Consider the following 20,092-nt stretch of genomic DNA (forward strand, 5'->3'; position numbering starts at 1 on the left):
TATGACTCAAGAGAGTTCATTAAAACATTCAAATGAATAGTATGAGACATTATTTTGTATTATTGCCTCAGCCCTCCAAAAAGTGGAAAAGCAGTATCTCATTCTTATTTACATTTTGGTTTTACACTTAAATTATTTTAATTCATATGGAGGTAAGGGGAAGATTTATTCAATAATGGAGGAAAAGCTTGAGAGAATTTCTGATGTTCTTCCAGTTCAACCAGAGAGAGTAGAGGGAAAGCACTGCTTTTTTTTAGAGACTATTGTCTCAAACTGGGGAGGGAGCTATTAAGTGAAACCCTGGCTTCTCTTTAAAAGTTAATGGCAAAATTCCCACTGAGTTCAATGAGGCCAGAATTTCACTCACTGTTCTGTTGTGGGGGCAGCAAGCTTTCAGCCATATTCATCAGCTTCTCCTTGTGTTGTCTCTTGGTGGGTGTGGAAAATTGTCAACCATGAATCCTCACATAAAATTTGCACTGAACCAGAATCCACGAAAGCTCACGATACCATCTACATGTTTTGTTAGTCTAGAAAGTGCTACCAGATCAGAATCTGATGTCACACACCTCATTGAGTGCATCTTGTGGTGCATTCCTCCCATTTAGTATGCAATTCTTGTTTCTCTCCTAAAGACAGAAAGAGGCACATCTTTATTTTGTTTGAAAACAGAATGTATCTCAAACAACTTTAAAATAATGATATTGACCAGAAAGTGCTTACTAGCCAGAAGCACGTATAGTGCACAGTTAATATGGAAATGTGGTGTTAATTGTTTGTGTGTCAGTTTGCAGTGATGATCTAACCCACAAGTTCAAAGGCTTCACTGTAATGAATGAAACCGAGCGGTATGAGGCACTCAGACACTGCCGCTACGTAGATGAAGTCATCAGAGATGCTCCATGGACACTCACACCAGAGTTCCTAGAAAAACATAAGGTACCATTTTTCCCAGACTTCTTCCCTTCCCTCTGTATAGTAACTGCTGTGTACACAAAGGATTGCCACCAGAAAAAAGCCACTGAGCCTTTAAATGTCCCTGCCTGCCTTCCATCCAAGAAAAACAGAAAATTTTCTGTTTTTTTTAACCGGACAGAAGATGCAATTACCGGACTGTCCGGGCAAAAAACGGACACCTGTCAACCCTATGTACACATAACAAGGGTACAAGATACTGGTAGCTGGAATACATTAAGTAATTCAACTCCCAACAGCCAATTGTTACAAAGCACCTGCTAGTTTTAAATTTTAAAAAAACCCTTTGTTTTCTGACTCTTTGATTTAAGTAGAAGTGGGCAGGTATTCTGTTTTTTGGAGACTGACTCAAAGTACTAGCAGGTCAATAACACACTGATCTGTAACAACATAGAACACTCTTCTCAGATCCCAGCCTTTTGGAGCTAAGCGCACATCAGGGATTTATAGCATGAGACTTTCCAGGGGTTTGAAAGGAACAGGATTAAAAATACTCACAACTTGCCAGGTACTCCTATGTTTGTTAGTTCATACTGTCAAAGTATAACTCCCAAGGCCCGTGTTTTATGTCTATGTGCAGAATAACTTTTGCTATGTGCACAACTATGGAGGTGATTCCACATATGGACAAGATGGCAGGGGTGGTGCCAAGGGTGGGATGTAGGAGGGAGCTCAGGGCTGGGGCAGAGAGTTCGGGTCCAGGGTGAGGGCTCTGACTCAGTGTGCAGGCTTTAGGGTGGAGCTGGGGATGAGGGGTTTGGAGTGCAGGGTGAAGCTGAGGGGAGGAACAAAGTGTCGAAGAGCCGAGGGAGTGCTTTAGTTGAGGATGTTGGCTCTGGGGTGGGGCTAAGGATGAGGGGTTTAGTAAGAAGGTTGCCCCAGGAAGAGAAGACCACCCCCCAGTCTTCTCTCACTGCAGCAACTTGGGGTCAGGTGAAAGGAACCTCTCTACAGTCACTGCAGCTTTAGTGGGCACAGCCAGGGGAGAAGTGTCTGGCCCCTAACTGGGGCAGGTCCAGGCTAGGCTGGGTGGGAGCCAGGGAAGGGGCACTTGTCCCGTGACAGTGGCAGCTCTGGGTTGGGCATGTGGTCAAGGGAGAGGCAAGCTTTTCAGCCCCAGCATGATGCAACCAGCCCAACATGGTACCCCTTTCCACGCCCCAACACAGAGCTGCCATAGCCAGGGGGAGAGGTGGTGCTCTGGGCTGCCACCCTGCACTCCTGCACAGGGTTTGTTAGGCAGCTGCGCAGCGGAGAGAGAACTTAGCCCAAGGCTATAATATTACAAGTAAAGTGTACATTATCTTCTTGATGTCATGGCAAGTGAAATCTACTAAATTAGCACGGAGAAGTATTTCTTAGGATTATGATTAAAGGTATGATAAGAGATCATGGTGGTATCCCTCATCTGAATTAATTGGTTGTAATGATTAGATGCTTATTGTTAGCATCACTATAAGAAATAAGAATACTCTTTATTTGTTAATGTTCAGGAGCAGATATAAGAGACTACTCTAACGATAAATTATTTATGGCCATGTCTACACTACAAAGTTAAGTCAATCTAATACAGATGCCACAGTAATTACATTATTTATGTGTGTCTGCTCTTGGCTTCTTGTGCCAGCAGTACATATCCTCACCTGGAGCGCATGCACCAATTGAATTGACATTGTGGGGTTTTGGGGGACAGCTTTTGAAAACTAGCAATGGTTGATGTAGTGTTTACACTGATGCAGCATCAACCTAACTATATCAACACTATCTCTGTGCCCCTTGCAGAGATGGAGTTATTAAGTCAGTGCAGTGGGCTAGTTATATTGGAAGGAGCAACATTTTAGCATAGACACTCAGGGTGTGTCTACACAGCAGCGTTATTTTGGAACAACTTACGTTATTCCAAAATAATAAAAAGCAAGTCTATGCTGCAAGCCATTATTTCAAAATAATGTTGAGCTGGAGGACTTCTTACTCCAACTCCTGTAACCCTCATCATTTCACAAGGAGTAAGGGAAGTCAAAGGAAAAGTGTTCTTCCTTCAACTTCCTGCTGAGTAGAAAACGCCAAAAGCTGATTTAAGCTGTTTCAACTTCAGGTGGGCAATTGACATAGCTCAAGTTGAGTCGCTTATTTCGGCTTTAGCCCTGCTGTGTAGACATGCTCTTATAAAGGTGGGTTGATATAAGTTGCCATGCATTGACCTAACTCTGTAGCACAGACCAGGGCTCATCAGTCTCTACATAGAGGATGGAGACCCGAGGCTTAATTGTTTGGTGTGTTTGAGCTAATTAGCATAGGCGGATCCTCAGGTGGCATACAGCTGCTAAAGAATTAATTGTACCAGGGCTATCATTTCCTATAGTTCAAGGAGTCAGCTGTTCTTCCCGGGTATGGTCTTTGCCCTCCTCAAACTTTTCATAGTTCTCTGTGCTCTGATGTTGGTTTCCCTGCCCCCCAGATTTTGCAGAATATAATGCAGTCCCATATAATCTTCTATACACTGACAAAACTTGGCCCCATTTTTCTGAAATGATGCCCCTAAAATGCACCCACAAAGTGCAGATGCAGGAAGGGGAAATGGACTTTAAAAACCTGGTCCATGCATTCTGATAAAGTCCTATTCTGCTGCTCCCACTGAAGCAAATGCAAATCTCCCAATGATTTCCTTGAGTGCATTCGTCAGCCAAAAGTATGCACATGTGTCACTGTCCTCCAATGGATGAACTTCAGATCTGTTCAAGTGCATGTGAGGTATTATACGTATTAGTGACTGTCAGGCAGTGTATATAAACCCAAATGCAACTACAAGTCACTGGCTGTAGTTTACTTGGCTCTAGTAAAATAATCCTTTTTTAACAAATCTACAGTTTGATAGTTTTTAGATCAACAAAACACATTCACACAAATATGGGATGCTCTGAACAGAAACCCTGCTTCTTCAGTTTTAAAAGTTGACTTAAGTCTGCCACTTAAGTTAAAAGAGGGCTCCTGTAGGTGACAGCAGCAGCAGTAGGTCCCTTATCCTTTGTGAGCAGAGGATGCCATCACACACAAAGCCAGGGTATGTGACACCTGTGCTTTTGGGCTATGTGTACACTACCAGGTTATTTTGAAATAAGTCATTTCCAAATAATAACTCCCCAAATAACTATTTCAAAGTAAGCCTATTCCTCTTCACAAGCAGGAGTTATTATTTTGAAAAAACAAGCTCATTATTTTGAAATAACGGGCTTGGTAGTGTGGATGCTCACCTTGTTATTTCAAAATAAGGGAAGTTATTTCAAAACAAGTCCCCAGTGTAGACATGCCCTTGGAGCCAAAAGTCCTGAATTCCATTACCCTTCCATATTGTGTCCTCTGTTGCAGCACCGGGCAATGTTTTAAATAGTACCTTTCAGATGAGACTCTCTCAGGCAGGCATATGCAGTTCAGAAAAGAATTTGCCCTTCCAAAACCAGTACAAATTCCTTGATGCTTGCATCTGATTACTTCTTTTCTTGTATCTTTTGCAGATTGATTTTGTAGCCCACGATGACATCCCATACTCCTCTGCTGGCTCTGATGATGTGTACAAGCACATAAAGGAGGCAGGTGAGGGCAATTTTCCATTTTAATTGTATCCATTACAGTCTTTATTTGAAGCCCATCTATTTAAAGCTCATCTTGTAATCTCACCTGTTGGGAGAGGAAAAACGGAGATAAGCGCATGTTCCCTTCTGGCCTGTCAATAAAAAAGTGCTGCTGACTTCAGCAGAAAGGTCCATATTCTGAAACCACCAGTGATGCCCTTGGCTGGATAAACAAAAATAGGTTACACCTGTCACCTTCAGGAAACCATTCAGTACAGGCCTGTACGCGGGGGGGGGGGGTGCGAAGGGTGCAAATGCACCCCACATAATGATCCAGGGACTCTTTAATGGCTAAGGGGGTTTCGGGACTGTCCAAGGCAGGGGAAAGAAATGAGTGTTTTAAGTGGGGGGAGGGAAGGCGCCCACCATACACAGAGACACCCGCCACACTGGGACCCCCAAGCCCACCAGCGTCTCCCAGATGCTGGGTTCACCAGTTAACTAACAAGCTTGGAGTTGCCCCATGTGGGGCCAGGAAGCAGTGGCCAAGCATGCGAAGCACAGCTCCAGGGGAAAGGAGATTCAGGTGGCGGGTGTTTGTGCTGCGCTCTGAGGCGAGCAGACTATTCCCTCTCCAGGTGGGGACAAGTCCTGAGCCACCAAAGTGGCCTCAGAGCAGCCCAAGGAAGAGCAAAGCACCCACCAGCCAGTCTCTGGAACATCACATCCCCCCCCGCCCCTCCCCCCCGGGCCCTACCTGCCACGCAGTGGGAGAGGGAGCCAGCGAGCACTGCAGGTCCCAGGCTCTGGCTGCCCCTTGGAATGCATGTGGCCAGGCACTGCAGCTCGGTTCCTCCAGGAAGGCACAGCCCAGTTCTGAGCTCACCGGTGGGTGGCTACTTGCAGGCTCACCAGGAAGCAGGCCCTGTGTTCCCACAGCCATTGTCTAGGGAGAAGCACGTTACCCCCTGCCTGTCCCTGAGCACTCACTCCCTTGGAGCCCCCAGTGATCCCCTCGGGCTAGGATTAGAGCAAGGGACAATTTCCCTTTGCACCACCGTGCTAGTAAAGGCACTCTGTGGGGTTGGAGGTGCCCTGGGTGCAGTGCTGCAAAGCGAGCGGTGCTGGAGCACAAAAGTTTGGGTACAAAGTGTCCCAGCAATGATGGGCACCTGGCGGGGGAACACGGGTTTTCCTAGGGCAGGAGCTGGGTTGTGGCTGCTTCTCTGGGGCAGGTTGCTAATTAGCTCCCTGGGGTCACTGGGAGGCAACAACCCGCAAGGCTGCTGGGCCTTCGCTTGGCTTTGCGTGTCACCTTAAACCTCATACACATGTCCCTCAGTGACCTACAGCCTGTGTGTGTGTGTGTGTGTGTGACAGAGAGAGAGAGATCACCATGGCCTGCAGAATGCCTGTGTCTGTGTGCTTGCACATGTGATCACAGTGGCCTGCAGCGTGTGGGTGTATGTGCAATCATGGTGGCCTACAGAAAGAGAGAAAGAGAGAGGGGGGCTGTGTCTACATTGGCAAGATTTTGCACAAAAGAAGCTGCTTTTGTGCAAAAACTTGCTGCCTGTCTACACTGGCGGGGAGTTCTTGCGCAAGAACACTGACGTTCTAATGTATGAAATCAGGGCTTCTTGCGCAAGAACTATGAGGCCCCCCCTCAGGAATAAGCCCTCTTGGGCAAGTGTTCTTGCGTAAGAGGCCAGTGTAGACAGGCAACATGAATTTCTTGCACAAGAAAGCCCTATGGCTAAAATGGCCATCAGAGCTTTCTTGCGCAAGAGAGCATCTACACTGGCACGGATGCTTTTGCGCAAAAGCACATGCCAGTGTAGATGCTCTCTTGAGCAAATACTCTAACGCAAAAACTCTTGCGTTAAAGAGTATTTGCGCAAAATCTTGCCAATGTAGACGTAGCCAGAGTGTATAACAAAATCATTTACCAATCACTGTTTCCACTCAATTGTTTTATCAACCTCTCTGATGCACACTTATTGCATGACTATTTTTGAACTCCTTTATATTTAAAAAAGTTGCAGTCCACATTTACAAAAAAAGCACGCCCCAACCCCCGGAAATTCCTGTGTCCAGGCCTGAATTTGTCAAGAAACATTCCTGCCAGGATTATTGTTTTGACTAGGAATTTATGTCCAATGTACGCATGGTACCATGTCCAACATTCAGTCCCCTGTTTTCCCTGGGCTAAGGTACAGCTCTATTGTGATCTACAGGTGTGACTCCTATTATGGGGAAGCATACTCAGTTAGCAATTAAACCATCCTCCTTTACACCAAGGCCCCTTTACCTAACTGGCACTGCAACGGGGCTTTAAAAAAAGTGTACAGGGGACTTGAGATACATGAGGAAGAGGCTCATAATGAGCCACTCATTCATGTCTTACTTTAAGAGGCCCTTTTTATGTTCCTTCTCCAACCAGAGTGCATCTCTAAAATATAAAGCAGAGAAGAATCTGACTTGTAAATGGAGCAAATAGTAACCGATCTTGCCCTGGAGGGCAGGCTTGATTCTCCACTGCCTCACAGCTTTTACATGTGTAAGTGAGAGGATTCATTGGTTCTGATAACACTTTTCAGCCACTTTGCACAGGAGTAAGGCAGTGAGAATCAAACCTTCTTCTTCGTAGATGTCCATGGGAGCAATTGAGACCGGCTGAACATAGCTTTCATTCCTGGGGTGCGATGATTGGTGCCTAGGTGTTTTCAGTGCAGAGTCCCAGGCTGTGGAATTGCTCTCTTACTCAGTTCATCGGGGACTCACTTTGGTGGCCTTAGATTCTGTCAGCAGTAGGAGTCTTGCCAGCAGAGGTTTCTTTGGCATACACTGAATCAGTGCACCCACCAGCCACCCTGGCCATATCTGGTCCTTGAGTGACACTGAAAGCTCATCACCTAATAAACCATCTTGTTAGTCTTTAAAGTGCTACATAGTCCTATTTTTTGTTCTCCTTGGGGCTGTACTTGCCCTCTTCAGGGCCAGTAGTGATTATACCATTGCAGTCTCTACCCCACATCCTTCAGAGGCTGCTTTTCACCACCAGGGCCCTGTATCCAATACTTAATCAATGCCACTGCAAAATATAGTATTTTCTAGTCTTGTTTTTCTTGTTAACTGTTTAGTTTATGACAGATAGATAATGACGGAGTATGGATTTGTATGCGTATGCTGGTAAAGATATACGGTACATGTCACAATAATATTATAGGCAGAACTGGTAGCATCCTCTAATATGAAGGTTGCCTGACACTTCCCTTTATAAGATCATGGTTTTGGTTGCTTTATAACTGTCAATCTGAATTCATTTAGGCTGAAATGATTCCCATGCTAGGTATCCCCCTCAGGTTGAATTTTTTGAAACGTGTCAGCCAAAATGGTTTGGCCATTTCCAAGAACAAGGCTAGGGGAAAACACATGGTTCTGCTTATATGAATACAATGCGGTGACCTTTTCTATGAGAAGCTATTATGTCCTTATACTGTGGAGCAGGGACTTGAAATCTGACAAGCCTGGGAGGCTGACCTGCTGAGGAACTGAGACCCGGAGCTCCGAGGCTTTTGTCTCTCTTACAGCCTGCTGCATGGGCTACTGAGGAGCAGGGGCGGTCCGTGGATGTAGGCAACCTCGGCAGTTGCCTAGGGCACCGCGTTTAATGTCATGCCATTGAGGAATATGGAGGCGGGGGTGCCAATCGGGCATTCCGCCTAAGGCGCCAGTTGCCGGCAGCTCTCCTCGAGCTGCTCCTGCTGAGGAGCCAGAGAGTGAGGTGGGAAGAAACTAGAATGGTTCCAAAATCTACATGGCAGGAAGGGTTCTGTTGGAAATGTGCCTGGTTTCTGGCAGAATTTCATAGGAATTGAACTGTCTTCACAAAAGCAAGCTTAATTAACATTGAACAGGCGACCTTAATTCTGGCATTTCCTAACTTTTGAGTGCTTGACTTGGTAACCTCAATTATGTTCTTTGTGTGATTTTTGGTATACATAAACACAATGGGATAGGTTTTCAGAAGAGCTCAGATCCCATTTGTCGCAAGAATCACAGGTCCGATGATGCATACTCAAGGGGGGAAGGAAAGAACCAGGTGGACAGTTTTATCAAATAAAAATTATTTATTTATGACAGTGGTGAATTTATAGTATTTATTCTAAGATTTTTAATAGACCGTGTTAATAATGAATTTACAGTATTTATTATATTTATTCTATGATTTCTAGTTAAACGTGTCAAATATATAAGGATGGGAACGGCAAGGGGAATAGTCTCTAATCTTAAAATATCCAGCTACATTAATTAAATAACAGTGACAACTACAAACTCTATGTACTACCCAAAACAACTACAACACTAAGCTTATACAACAAGAAAAAATCAAATCATACATACCAACTTACACAGCACACGGAACATTTCACTTCGGTTCAGTTGTGAAGGCCTTGGTTACGCCTGAGAGTCGGGGAAGGTGGTTGGTTGGTTGATCAGGCCGGCAGCGCTTTGAAGTATACGAGAAGGCACACGCACGGTGGTATGCGTGTTGTGAAGACCTCCTAGAGCGAACTGTGCGATGGATATTTATCCCCAAATCTGCACATCGCTTTCCCGCGCTTGCATATTACCATATATGGCCCAATGGTCAACAAAGTGGGGGGGTCTGTGTCCCAGGGGTTGGGCCGAAACTGTGCAGGTTTAATTCGACCAGGTAAGCCCCACAGCTCTCATGCCAAGGTGGGAGAATCTGAGGCTATTTTCCCCTTTTCACACCTTCCCTTTTTCTAAAGGCAATGGTATGCAGGAAGGGTGCGGCCAGTTTCTCCCAAGGAGTACTGCAGCCCACTATAGCAAGAGCGGCCTGGCCAAACTTTTTTACTGGGGGGGCAGTTTCTTTTCTCTAACACCATTCAGGCACCTAAATATGTAGCTGGATTTTCAAAAGTGTTGAACACCGCGGGGCTTCTACTGAGAGCAAACTGAGCATGTTTGAAAATCTGGCCACTGCGCATCATCTACAAAGTTCCCATTGGCATAGGAATATAAAGTTTTATACAAGCCCTGGGTTTATTTTATCTGGCAGCTGTTTTCCCCTCACCTTTACTTTAGCAAAAAATGCATTAATTGTATTTCAAAAATTGTTGATTTTTATAGTACTCAGCATCATCGCCTCTCATCTGCACCTTGGTGAACTACATCTGTATGGGGAGATCCATACTGGACTATCTTTTCCCTAGGAAGGTTCATCCATTAGATGTTGCTATGAAACAGACAGAAAAGGCATCAATTTCTATTACTATTTTTTGTAAGGGGGAAAACACGCTTTTCAAATCTTCTTTATACATCATAAAGGAACAAAAATAAAGGACACCAACCAATTTTCCCCTCTCCACACACCACTTTGAAGTCATATAATTGGCAGAATATTCCACCTTCTGTGGAAATCAGATAACCTTTTACTCTAAATGAATGTTATCATGATAGGGTGTTGCTCTTTTTCTACATCATACACATAATTTAAAAAAATCAATCCTTTAAATGCCTGGCTGGCTTCTATTAATATTGTGTCACTCACTGACTCACTGTATCTACTGAGTTTACTCTCTCACACCTCTCTCTCCTCCTTGCCAGACAAAAGATACGCTGTGTGATCTGTGGATTCAGAGGCAGTAGATCCAGTGCAACTCTGAAGTGAATGGAAGTCTTTGTGTTTGTCTTTGATGGGAGTTGGGATGGGCCCTGTGAAAAAAAATTAAACCATTGTGATGTTAAAAGCTTCTTTATCATGAGCAGCTATCATAACACAATGAACAATGCAGAAGAGGGAAGCAATTAAACCATCTTCTCAGAGTGCTCTGAAGCAGACTGTTTCAGGCACTTGAGTTTTTTCCCCTTTTCCCAGCCTATATTAATACGTGCATGTCTCTCTAGAATTTCCTAGGGCCTCAACATCCAGTATCTGGTAATTTGTAAGTGTTAAGTAAAACGCTCACTGTGTTTGATAACTTATTACCTTGAAGTGAGCTAAAAGCACGAGCTGATACAGCTTGAGCTAATGTGCCAGGCTGTTAAAATGTGGGCACTTTAATAGACTCACAAACCTCTGACAATTGGGAACAGAGGAGAATGCCCAATATACAGTGACCAGTGGGTTAATTAAGTGTTGATTCCTTGAGGATTGCCAAAAATGAACTGGCTAAGAGCATATTAGTCAAACATTAAAGTATCATTTATTAATCAGCATTTGGCAAGTGCTGACAGTGAGGGCTAATCTAGCAAGCCTGGGATTGTTGCATGGAGCCAACATTTACTTGTTCATTTCTGTAAAACAAAGGCCTGACACACACAGATATTCTGACAAGAAAATGAAACTTCATTTTGTCACATGGCCTAGGTCCAGTTTAAAAAGTCAGTCCCCATCACAAAAGGTTAGTGGTACAATTGCATTCCCAGATTCTGACGAACAAAAGCTAGGCACACCATCTCTGCCCATCATGGACCTATCCTCCAGGAATGTATCTGGTTCTTTTTTGAACCCTGTTATGGTCTTAGCCTTCACAACAGCCTTTGATAAGGAGTTCCACAGGTCGACTGTGTGTTATGTGAATAAAATCCCTCCTTTTTTAAAAACTTGCTGATTATTAATTTCATTCAGGAATACATAGTTCCTGTTTTATGAGGAGTAAATAATACTTCCTTATTTACTTTCTCCACATCAGCCATGATTTTACAACGCTCTGTCATATTTCCCCTTAGTCATCTCTCTTCTAAGATGGAAAGTCCCAGTCGATTTACCTCTCCTCATATGGCAGATGCTCCATAGCCCTAATCATTTTTTGTTGTCCTTTTCTAAACCTTTTCTAATTCCAGCATATCTTTTTTGAGATGAGGTGACCATATCTCATGCAGTATTCAAGATATGGGCATATCATGGATTTATATAGCGACAGTATGATATTTTCTGTCCTAGGTATCCCTTTCTTAATGATTTCCAGTGTTTCCCCCACATGATACCAACCTTGTTTGTAAAGTGCTTTGAACTCTCCTTATGTGATGCCTGATCACCATCTGAGAGCTATGTAGAGAAGTGTTGGGGAGCAGTGTTGTGTACCAGAATTATACAGCTCCTTACACAGATTCTGAATGGTCTGCTAACCTCCCTTCCCTGCCGATTTTCTGCAGCATGTTGGGTCTTCAACACCTTAGGAAGGGGGCTAAGTTTGGTGCTGAAGAAGAATAGCATTAAACAGGTGAGGGGGATGGAAGAAAAGGAGACAGCCAGATTTAATAGATGAGAAGAACCTTAGCAGAAATGGACTATATAGTTTTAAAGCAATTACACAGGGGGCTCAGAAAAATCCTTAATTGATGATTTGTAGAAATGCAATAGATGAGAAAATAGTATCAAACCATCCTTAATTTTTTGACTTGTTTATGTTTGACAAATAAGACCATTCAGTAAATTACTAGCCTGCATAGAGTTCCCATTTTAAGAAAAGTAAGGGTTGATTTTGCCTCTCATATCCACTTTTATCTTCACTGTGGATCTCTGTTGGATGTTCTGCACTTGGTCTCACACCAAAACGTTGGACAGCAATAGAAGGTTCACACAAGCTTTGTTTAAGACTATACAATAATTTCTACTCTGTAGCAACCTACAAGGAACTTGAAAGTAGAAATACAGATTACTGGAGGGAGGGTTTGGAGAAGTTCCAAAAATTTAGTCTGTGTGCACATAGCTAGAATACTGGCTGCAGATCAGCATGCCTGCAAATAGCTCAAGAGCCACTTTCATTTTAGCAACATAAGCATTGCTCTGCTACCAATAATGCAGGCTGGGTCTGTTTGTGAAACTGGCTAAAAATGCATTTTAAGTTAAATCAATTGTAAGCCTGTGTTTTGTGCTGGTATTCTCTTAGCTCTAACCTATGCTTAAAGCTTGTTTCACTAAGATGTGTTTTACTGCTTCCTAAAATAGCTTCCTTAGCAACTGCTGCAATTCTGAAAAAGCATGCTAGGGAAAGTACTGTGGTCATGATTAAAACGGTCTTATTTTTAACAGAATGTTAATTAAAATTTAGAGAAGGAAAAATGTGTTTATTCTTAAATCACGAGAGGCTGTTGTCTCTTGATTCCCCCCCCCCACCACCCCCCCCCCCCGAACCTGTGAAACTGGGCTAACAGTGCTTACTTGCCTTCTAAGGGCATTGTGAGGATTAATTAGTTAATATTCGTACAACCCAATAAGAAATTAAGTAGTAAGCTCTATATTTCACAAGACTATTTCCCATCCATCCTCACCTGCAGTTTCATGTTGCAATTGCATGTGTCATCCTGTAGCTGGTGCCTCACTTATAAATGAGAATGGCAATTTCTTGCAGCCCTATATAAACTATTAAAATAACTAGTTGCATCTGGAGTCTTTTTTGGCTTGTTTGCACATGGATGCTCTATTGGCCCTTAAAGTGGGTGCCTTTTCCATTTCCATCCTTAAGTCTGGGCCAGACAAGGCCCTAAGGTTCTCCCCCATTTATTTTGTAAATATTTGTATATTCTGTCAGGTCTTTGGCACTGTTCTTATAGCTGAAGGTGGGAGAACAGTGTTTTCTTGGCATAATGCCACTCTGGGCTGTGAATCATGCACCAACAGTGCATTCAGACGGCACCCCCTTCAAAGTCAAAGTGTGGAACCTGAGCTCCCCTGATTCATGCAGTGACTCATGCAGTGGCTGCCCTAACCTGAGTCTTCATTGCCAACTTAGGTCATGACCATTCTTCCACCTAGTAGCTGGCTAACAAAAAAGCTTGTTTATTCTTGTTGCTTATGCTTTGTTTGTCTGTCTCCTGGGATCCAATCCTTTCCTGGGATCAATGACAGTAATTTGTGACAATGGCAGCTGATGTGGGTAGAGATGAACAATGGCAGGTATCTGCATGCTGCCTGCTGTATTCAGTATCCTCAATCACTCAGTTAAATTACTTATATTTGCCCATACACAGAAAGCATTTATCCTAGATTGTCACTGCCCTGACCTTTTTTAAAGCCAGAGTCAATATCACAGAAACAATGACTCCAGCAGATAATTATCTCTAAGTAATTAATACTACATAAACAAACCAATACCTGGAAAAAATATACATTTCCTGCACCCAAAAGATCACTACCCTGCTAAAAATGGTGATGCAGCAGGAAATTTGCCCATGCTCATCATGAACAAAATTGCATGGTTATGTCATTAAAAGGCAAATCTAGGATACCAGAATGCCTGCCAAGTACAAATATCACAGAACCAGAACACAATGGATATATTATAGATAAAAGTGTGATTAGGAACTGAGTCTCTAGTTTCCTGTGTAGTTGTGTCAACACTGAACTATCTAAGCCACCACCCATATTCTAGGTTGACAAGTAACATTATTTTAACCCAACTAAGCATCTACTCAGCCATCATTGCAGCTATACCAACCTACAGCAGTAAAACCTGGCAGTTTAAGAAAACAGATGCTTTGAAGATAGATGTGTTTAATTGTAAGTGCTTGCGGAGAATATTAGGAATAAACCATGATCAAAGAAAAACAAAGGCTGGAGGTCAGGAAAATGGCTAAAGCGAGGTCTTTATCACAAATAATTTGTAAGAGAAGGCATCAGTGGCTAGGGCAGTGTTACAAATGGATCATAGAATCATAGAATACTAGGACTGGAAGGGACCCTCAAGAGGTCATCGAGTCCAATCTCCTGCCCTCATGGCAGGACCAAATACTGTCTAGACCATCCCTGATAGATATTTATCTAACCTACTCTTAAATATCTCCAGAGATGGAGATACCACAACCACCCTGGGCAATTTACTCCAGCGTTTGACTATCCTGACAGTTAGGAACTTTTTCCTAATGTCCAACCTAAACCTCCCTTGCTGCAGTTTAAGCCCATTGCTTCTTGTTCTATCCTCAGAGGCCAAGATGAACAAGTTTTCTCCCTCTTCCTTATGACACCCTTTTAGATACCTGAAAACGGCTATCATGTCCCCCCTCAGTCTTCTCTTTTCTAAACTAAACAAACCCAATTCTTTCACCTTCCTTCATAGATCATGTTCTCTAGACCTTTAATCATTCTTGTTGCTCTTCTCTGGACCCTTTCCAATTTTTCCACATCTTTCTTGAAATGCGGTGCCCAGAACTGGACACAATACTCCATCTGAGGCCTAACCAACGCAGAGTAGAGCGGAAGAATGACTTCTCGTGTCTTGCTCACAACACACCTGTTAATGCATCCCAGAATCATGTTTGCTTTTTTTGTAACAGCATCACACTGCTGACTCATATTCAGCTTGTGCTGAATAGTATGGTCCACTATAACCCCTAGATCCCTTTCTGCCGTACTCCTTCCTAGACAGTCTCTTCCCATTCTGTATATGTGAAACTGATTGTTCCTTTCTAAGTGTAGCACTTTACATTTGTCTTTATTAAACTTCATCCTGTTTACCTCAGACAATTTCTCCAATTAGTCCAGATCATTTTGAATTATGACCCAGAGCAGTCACAATCCCTCCCACCTTGGTATCATCTGCAAACTTAATAAGCGTACTTTCTATACCAATATCTAAATCGTTGATGAAGATATTGAGCAGAGCCAGTCCCAAAATAGACCCCTGCAGAACCCTACTAGTTATACCTTTCCAGCAGGATTGTGAACCATTAATAACTACTCTCTGAGTATGGTTATTAATGATAATCATAGCCAACTACTGATTATGGTGCCCAGTTGGAAGCCAGGAAATCCAGCCAGAAAGAGGAATAGTCCTAAGTTGAATGGGAAGCATATAAGTATCAACGACATAGAAACAAATAATTTGAAATGGGAGGATTTAGGTCAGATGGCAGCTGATAAGCAAGCATGGAGAATGTGGTAAGCCCAATGTGTTGAAAAGCATGGGATGGACTAAGGTAATGTCTATAGAGTAAGTAGATGACTCAGAATGCTTAACACAAAAACACAATCATTTCTAGCCAGACACTGGCTCTGGGAGTTGTGTTTCATCTTTGCATGGTATGTGTACAGAAGGGCGGTGTCTACACTGGGCCACTTATTCCGGAAAATCAGCCGCTGATTTTCCGGAATAAGCTGCGAGCTGTCTACACTGGCCCTTGAATTTCCGGAAAAGCAACGATGCTCTACTGTACAAAATCAGCCGCTATTCCGGAAAAACTATTCTGGTCCCGCTCGGGCATAAGTCCTTATTCCGGAACACTGTTCCGGAAAAGGGCCAGTGTAGACAGCCCAGTAGTCTTTTCCAGAAAAAAGCCCCGATCGCGAAAATGACGATCGCTGCTCTTTTCCGGAAAAGCGCGTCTACATTGGCCACAGACACTTTTCCGGAAAAAGGGCTTTTCCGGAAAAGCAGCCTGCCAATGTAGACGCTCCTTTTCCGGAAAAACTGAAAACGGAATAGTATTCCGTTTTAAGCATTTCCGGAAATTCATGCCAGTGTAGACACAGCCAAGATGTATGTAATCACACTTACAACTATTATTACTTCTGCCTCCGGCTTTATTGAACAATACACATGGGGCTGGTCTTAATAGCAAAACAGTTAAAAAATAGTCAAATATTTTGAGGAAATAAGCTGGTGATAGCAAGAAGTAGTTCTAGCATCCCAGTTGTACTTCCTTTTCCTGTTAAAGAGTACAAGCAATCTACATTTCCTTTCTACTCCCCATTTGGTATGATGAAGAATCTGCTGCACAAGAAAGTCAAAGAGCCCAAGGGAATGAGAACAGCTGTATAGAATAACGATTTGCTCATCCTTAGCATCTACTACTATCTAAAGATCTTAAAATGCTACAGACAGCCATTTAAATAACACAATAATACTGTTTGTAGAAAATATTATAGAAGTTCCACATGCAGGAAAAATGAAGCACAAGGCAATTAAATAACTTCTCCAAAATCATACAGGAAATCAGTGGCAGACCCAGGATCAGAACAACGGGATTAAATCCTGGCCCTATTGAAGTCATTGGCAAAATCCCCATTAGCTTCAGAATTTCACTCACAGCTCAGTTAGGCACCTTTTAACTACAGAACTATTCCTGCCATAACATTCATTCCCATCTAACTGCTGTGATGCCTAGTCATGTCATTCATCTTTGTTGTCTCTGTTTTCCACTTTCACCAGGAATGTTTGTACCAACACAGAGAACCGAAGGTATCTCAACATCAGATATTATTACTAGAATTGTACGAGACTATGATGTCTATGCCCGACGCAACCTCCAAAGAGGATATACCGCCAAAGAGCTGAATGTTAGTTTTATAAATGTAAGTAAGCACATCTTCTCTTCTCTCTCTTCTGATAGTTTCCATTAGAAGCCCAACCTTGGAGTAGGTATTAAGAGATGCTAATTAACCTCTCCTACTTTGAAAAGGATGATGGAAGAGAGCAGGAGCTGGTTCAAACTAACTGGGAATAATGCACATTGTTTGGTTTGGGATTTATTTTTAGGAAATCTTGGCAAGTATCAACTTCACACGTCATACCATTTGGCATTGTTCTTGGAAACTGTAGCTTTTTGAGTAAAGCCAATACTCCCGATTCCCATTGTGCTTCTGAATTAGTGCATACTTCTCATGGAGTTACTGCTGACTTAGTAACACTGCTGCTAAAAAAAGCTTCCAGCCATGAAAGGAAGACAGTCACTGTCTCTGCAAAAGACTGCCTGGAATTTGACATTGTTTCCTTATTGTTGTTGTGATGTAGCCAGATGCCAGAGATAAGAAGGAAAAGGCATAGAAAGCACAAAAGTGATTATCTATTTTCTTCCTCTACAGAGCAATTACTATAAACACACACACACACACACATATACATATACATACACATATATATATATATAAAGTGTGTGACATTCAAGTGAGCTTAAAGGGTCCAATGTAAGCTCAGGGGCAAAAAGGATGTTTATGGTGAGCCACTGTTTTGACAGGTATTGCAGAGGTCAGAGAGCAATGTGTCAAATCAGATAACGTGTGACACAAAACCTAAAGAGAATGGAGTGAGTTAAGGAGCCAGTAAAAAAGCTTAGTAATTGCTGAGGAATGGTCTGGGGGATGCAGTACAGGGAACCCCCGCGTTACAATGGCCCCAGTTGCAACCTTCCACACTTGCGACCATTTTTGTAAGTGCGGAAGGGGCCAAAAACCCCTAACTTATGTCCTTGGCCCGTATTTATGATGGTGCACAGCGCCTATCATAAATGCGGGTTCAAGTTATGATGCCCCCGACTTGCAACACTTCCCCAGGAACCGATCGCGTTGCAAGTCGGGGGCCGCCAATATTTCAAATTAAGCAGCTTCTAACAACAGCACTCTGTGCTGTCCATGAAAAGGGTAAAGATGTGAAGGAAATCTAAATTTACTTTCCTTCCTTTTCTCTTTCAAGTCTTAGCAGCATAGCCCAGTGAATCTGACATTATTGGAATGCTCCTCTGCACTGTGCCAAATTTCAGGGCTTCACTCATTCACACTAATGACTGGGAAAGCAATTGTGAAAGCCATTGTGAATGATTATGGCTAGCAATGAGGAACAAAAGAACAATGAATCCCAAAACATATTTTTCCCAGTTATACGCTATATACAGGAAAGCTGTATTTATTATTAGCTCTCCATTTCACAATTTGCTGTAAAGAGAGAAACTCAAGCAGATATTTAGCTAATTATGAAAAAAAAAGTGTCAAAAGTACTTTCAGGGTATATCTACACTTGCAGCCTAATTCGAACTAGGGATGCAAATGTAGGCATTCGGAATTGCAAATCAAGCCTGGGATTTAAATATCCCATGCTTGATTTGCATGTTTCCGGCCGGGCGCCATTTTTTAAATTTACAAGCCCGGACTAACTGCCCGTGTCTACACGTGGCAGGGAAACGGGCGTTTGAAATAAAGCCCTATTTCAAACTACCTGTTATTCCTCCTACAATGAGGTTTAGACATACCCTAAGGGTCTTACACCCATCTCTGAGTCCCCCTGACAATTTTTGTGGGATTGTAATGATATTTCCTGCTTTTTCTTCACTGCTCTACAGCCAAAATGCTTCTGAAATAAATGTAGTCAAACTTTACTAATTCTGGGTCACTGAGAACGAAAATGATGCTTAAAATTGTTGATTGGCTCTAGTTTTCAAGATATGCTATTGGGTCAGTATATATGACCCTTGACTTGCGAATGGAGGAGGATAAGTGAGTTATAAAGGGAAGGGATCTCAATTTAAACCAGAAATGACTAAAATACATCTTTGACTGGATCTATTAATAAATCTATGACTGGGTTTGGACAGTACTTGCTTTTTAGGCAAAACAATGAATGATGCAATCTGAAGCTGGTATTGCGTCATACATTATATGAATTGAATCATGTTATTCCTAGAAGTCATGGATGATGCAATCATAACGAAGCTTACATCACTCTGCTGAACAAATTGCCCTATATCAGCTCTAGAAATCATACACTGTCGTGCTCTCTTATTTGTCAGTGTTTGATTTTGCAAAGGGACACATTTCTGTTTAGCCAAAGTGAGCAGAGATGCCTCGTACTTGTGTGAACAGTGCAGATAACTTCTGCTATGTTTGTGGTGAAGTGACTTTTGCATCACAAAAGCGCAGTATAACCACTATGGTTAAGAAAGCCTATCACCATTATTTTGGCTGCAAAATTGGAGATCAGGACAAGAAGTGGGCCCCACACATATGCTGCAACACTTGTGCAACAAATCTTCGCCAGTGATTGAACAGGAAAAGGAAATCTATGCCTTTTGCAGTGCCAATGATTTGGAGAGAGCCAACAGATCATACCAGCAATTGTTATTTCTGCATGGTGCCTCCAGTTGGGAAAGGTGTGTCAAAGAAGAAAAAGTGGACTGTGCATTATCCAAACATTCCATCAGCTATACGCCCAGTACCCCACGGAGAAGGACTGCTGGTTCTTGATGCACCAGAATCACTCTCACTTGAGTCAGACGAGGAAGAGGAAAAGGATCAAACTTCTGGTCCTGAACCATCAATGTCACAGGACCCATATTTTCTCCCATCCTCCTCCTCTGAACCACACCTCATAACACAAGGAGAACTGAATGACCTTGTCAGGGATTTGGAACTACCCAAGAGTAAGGCAGAGCTGTTGGGCTCCAGACTACAGCAGTGGAATCTCCCGGCAGGTGATGTTAGGGTTTCCAAGTTCCATGACCGTCAAAAAGATCTTGTCCTATTCTTCTTCATGGAAGATGATCTTGTAGCCTGCAACAACATCAATGGTGTGATGGCAGCCCTCAACATCGTTCACGATCCAGATGAGTGGAGACTGTTCATTGATTCATTGAAGACGAGTCTTAAAGCTGTTTTGCTGCATAATGGCAATGTTTTGCCATCAATTCCAGTTGGTCATGCAGTCCATATGAAGGAAATCTATGACAACATGAAACAACTTTTGAGGTGCATAAACTATGACCAACATCAGTGGCAGCTTTGTGGCGATTTGAAGGTTGTTGCT

The 20,092-nt window shown here is 42.8% G+C and overlaps 1 protein-coding gene across 2 annotated transcripts in view; it reads left to right on the forward strand.

Annotated features, from left to right (window-relative positions):
* PCYT1B (phosphate cytidylyltransferase 1B, choline) overlaps positions 1-20,092 on the forward strand; it is a 52,407-nt gene that overhangs the window by 16,368 nt on the left and 15,947 nt on the right. For both annotated transcript variants that reach the window (XM_006112515.5, XM_006112516.5), the window contains exons 4-6: positions 788-939; positions 4,488-4,566; positions 16,730-16,872. In XM_006112515.5, coding sequence (XP_006112577.1) covers positions 788-939; positions 4,488-4,566; positions 16,730-16,872 — 374 coding nt within the window. The remainder of the gene's footprint in view (positions 1-787; positions 940-4,487; positions 4,567-16,729; positions 16,873-20,092) is intronic.

Source organism: Pelodiscus sinensis, chromosome 1, assembly GCF_052426305.1.
Source record: "Pelodiscus sinensis isolate ZL-2025 chromosome 1, ASM5242630v1, whole genome shotgun sequence".
Lineage (NCBI taxonomy): Eukaryota > Metazoa > Chordata > Testudines > Trionychidae > Pelodiscus > Pelodiscus sinensis.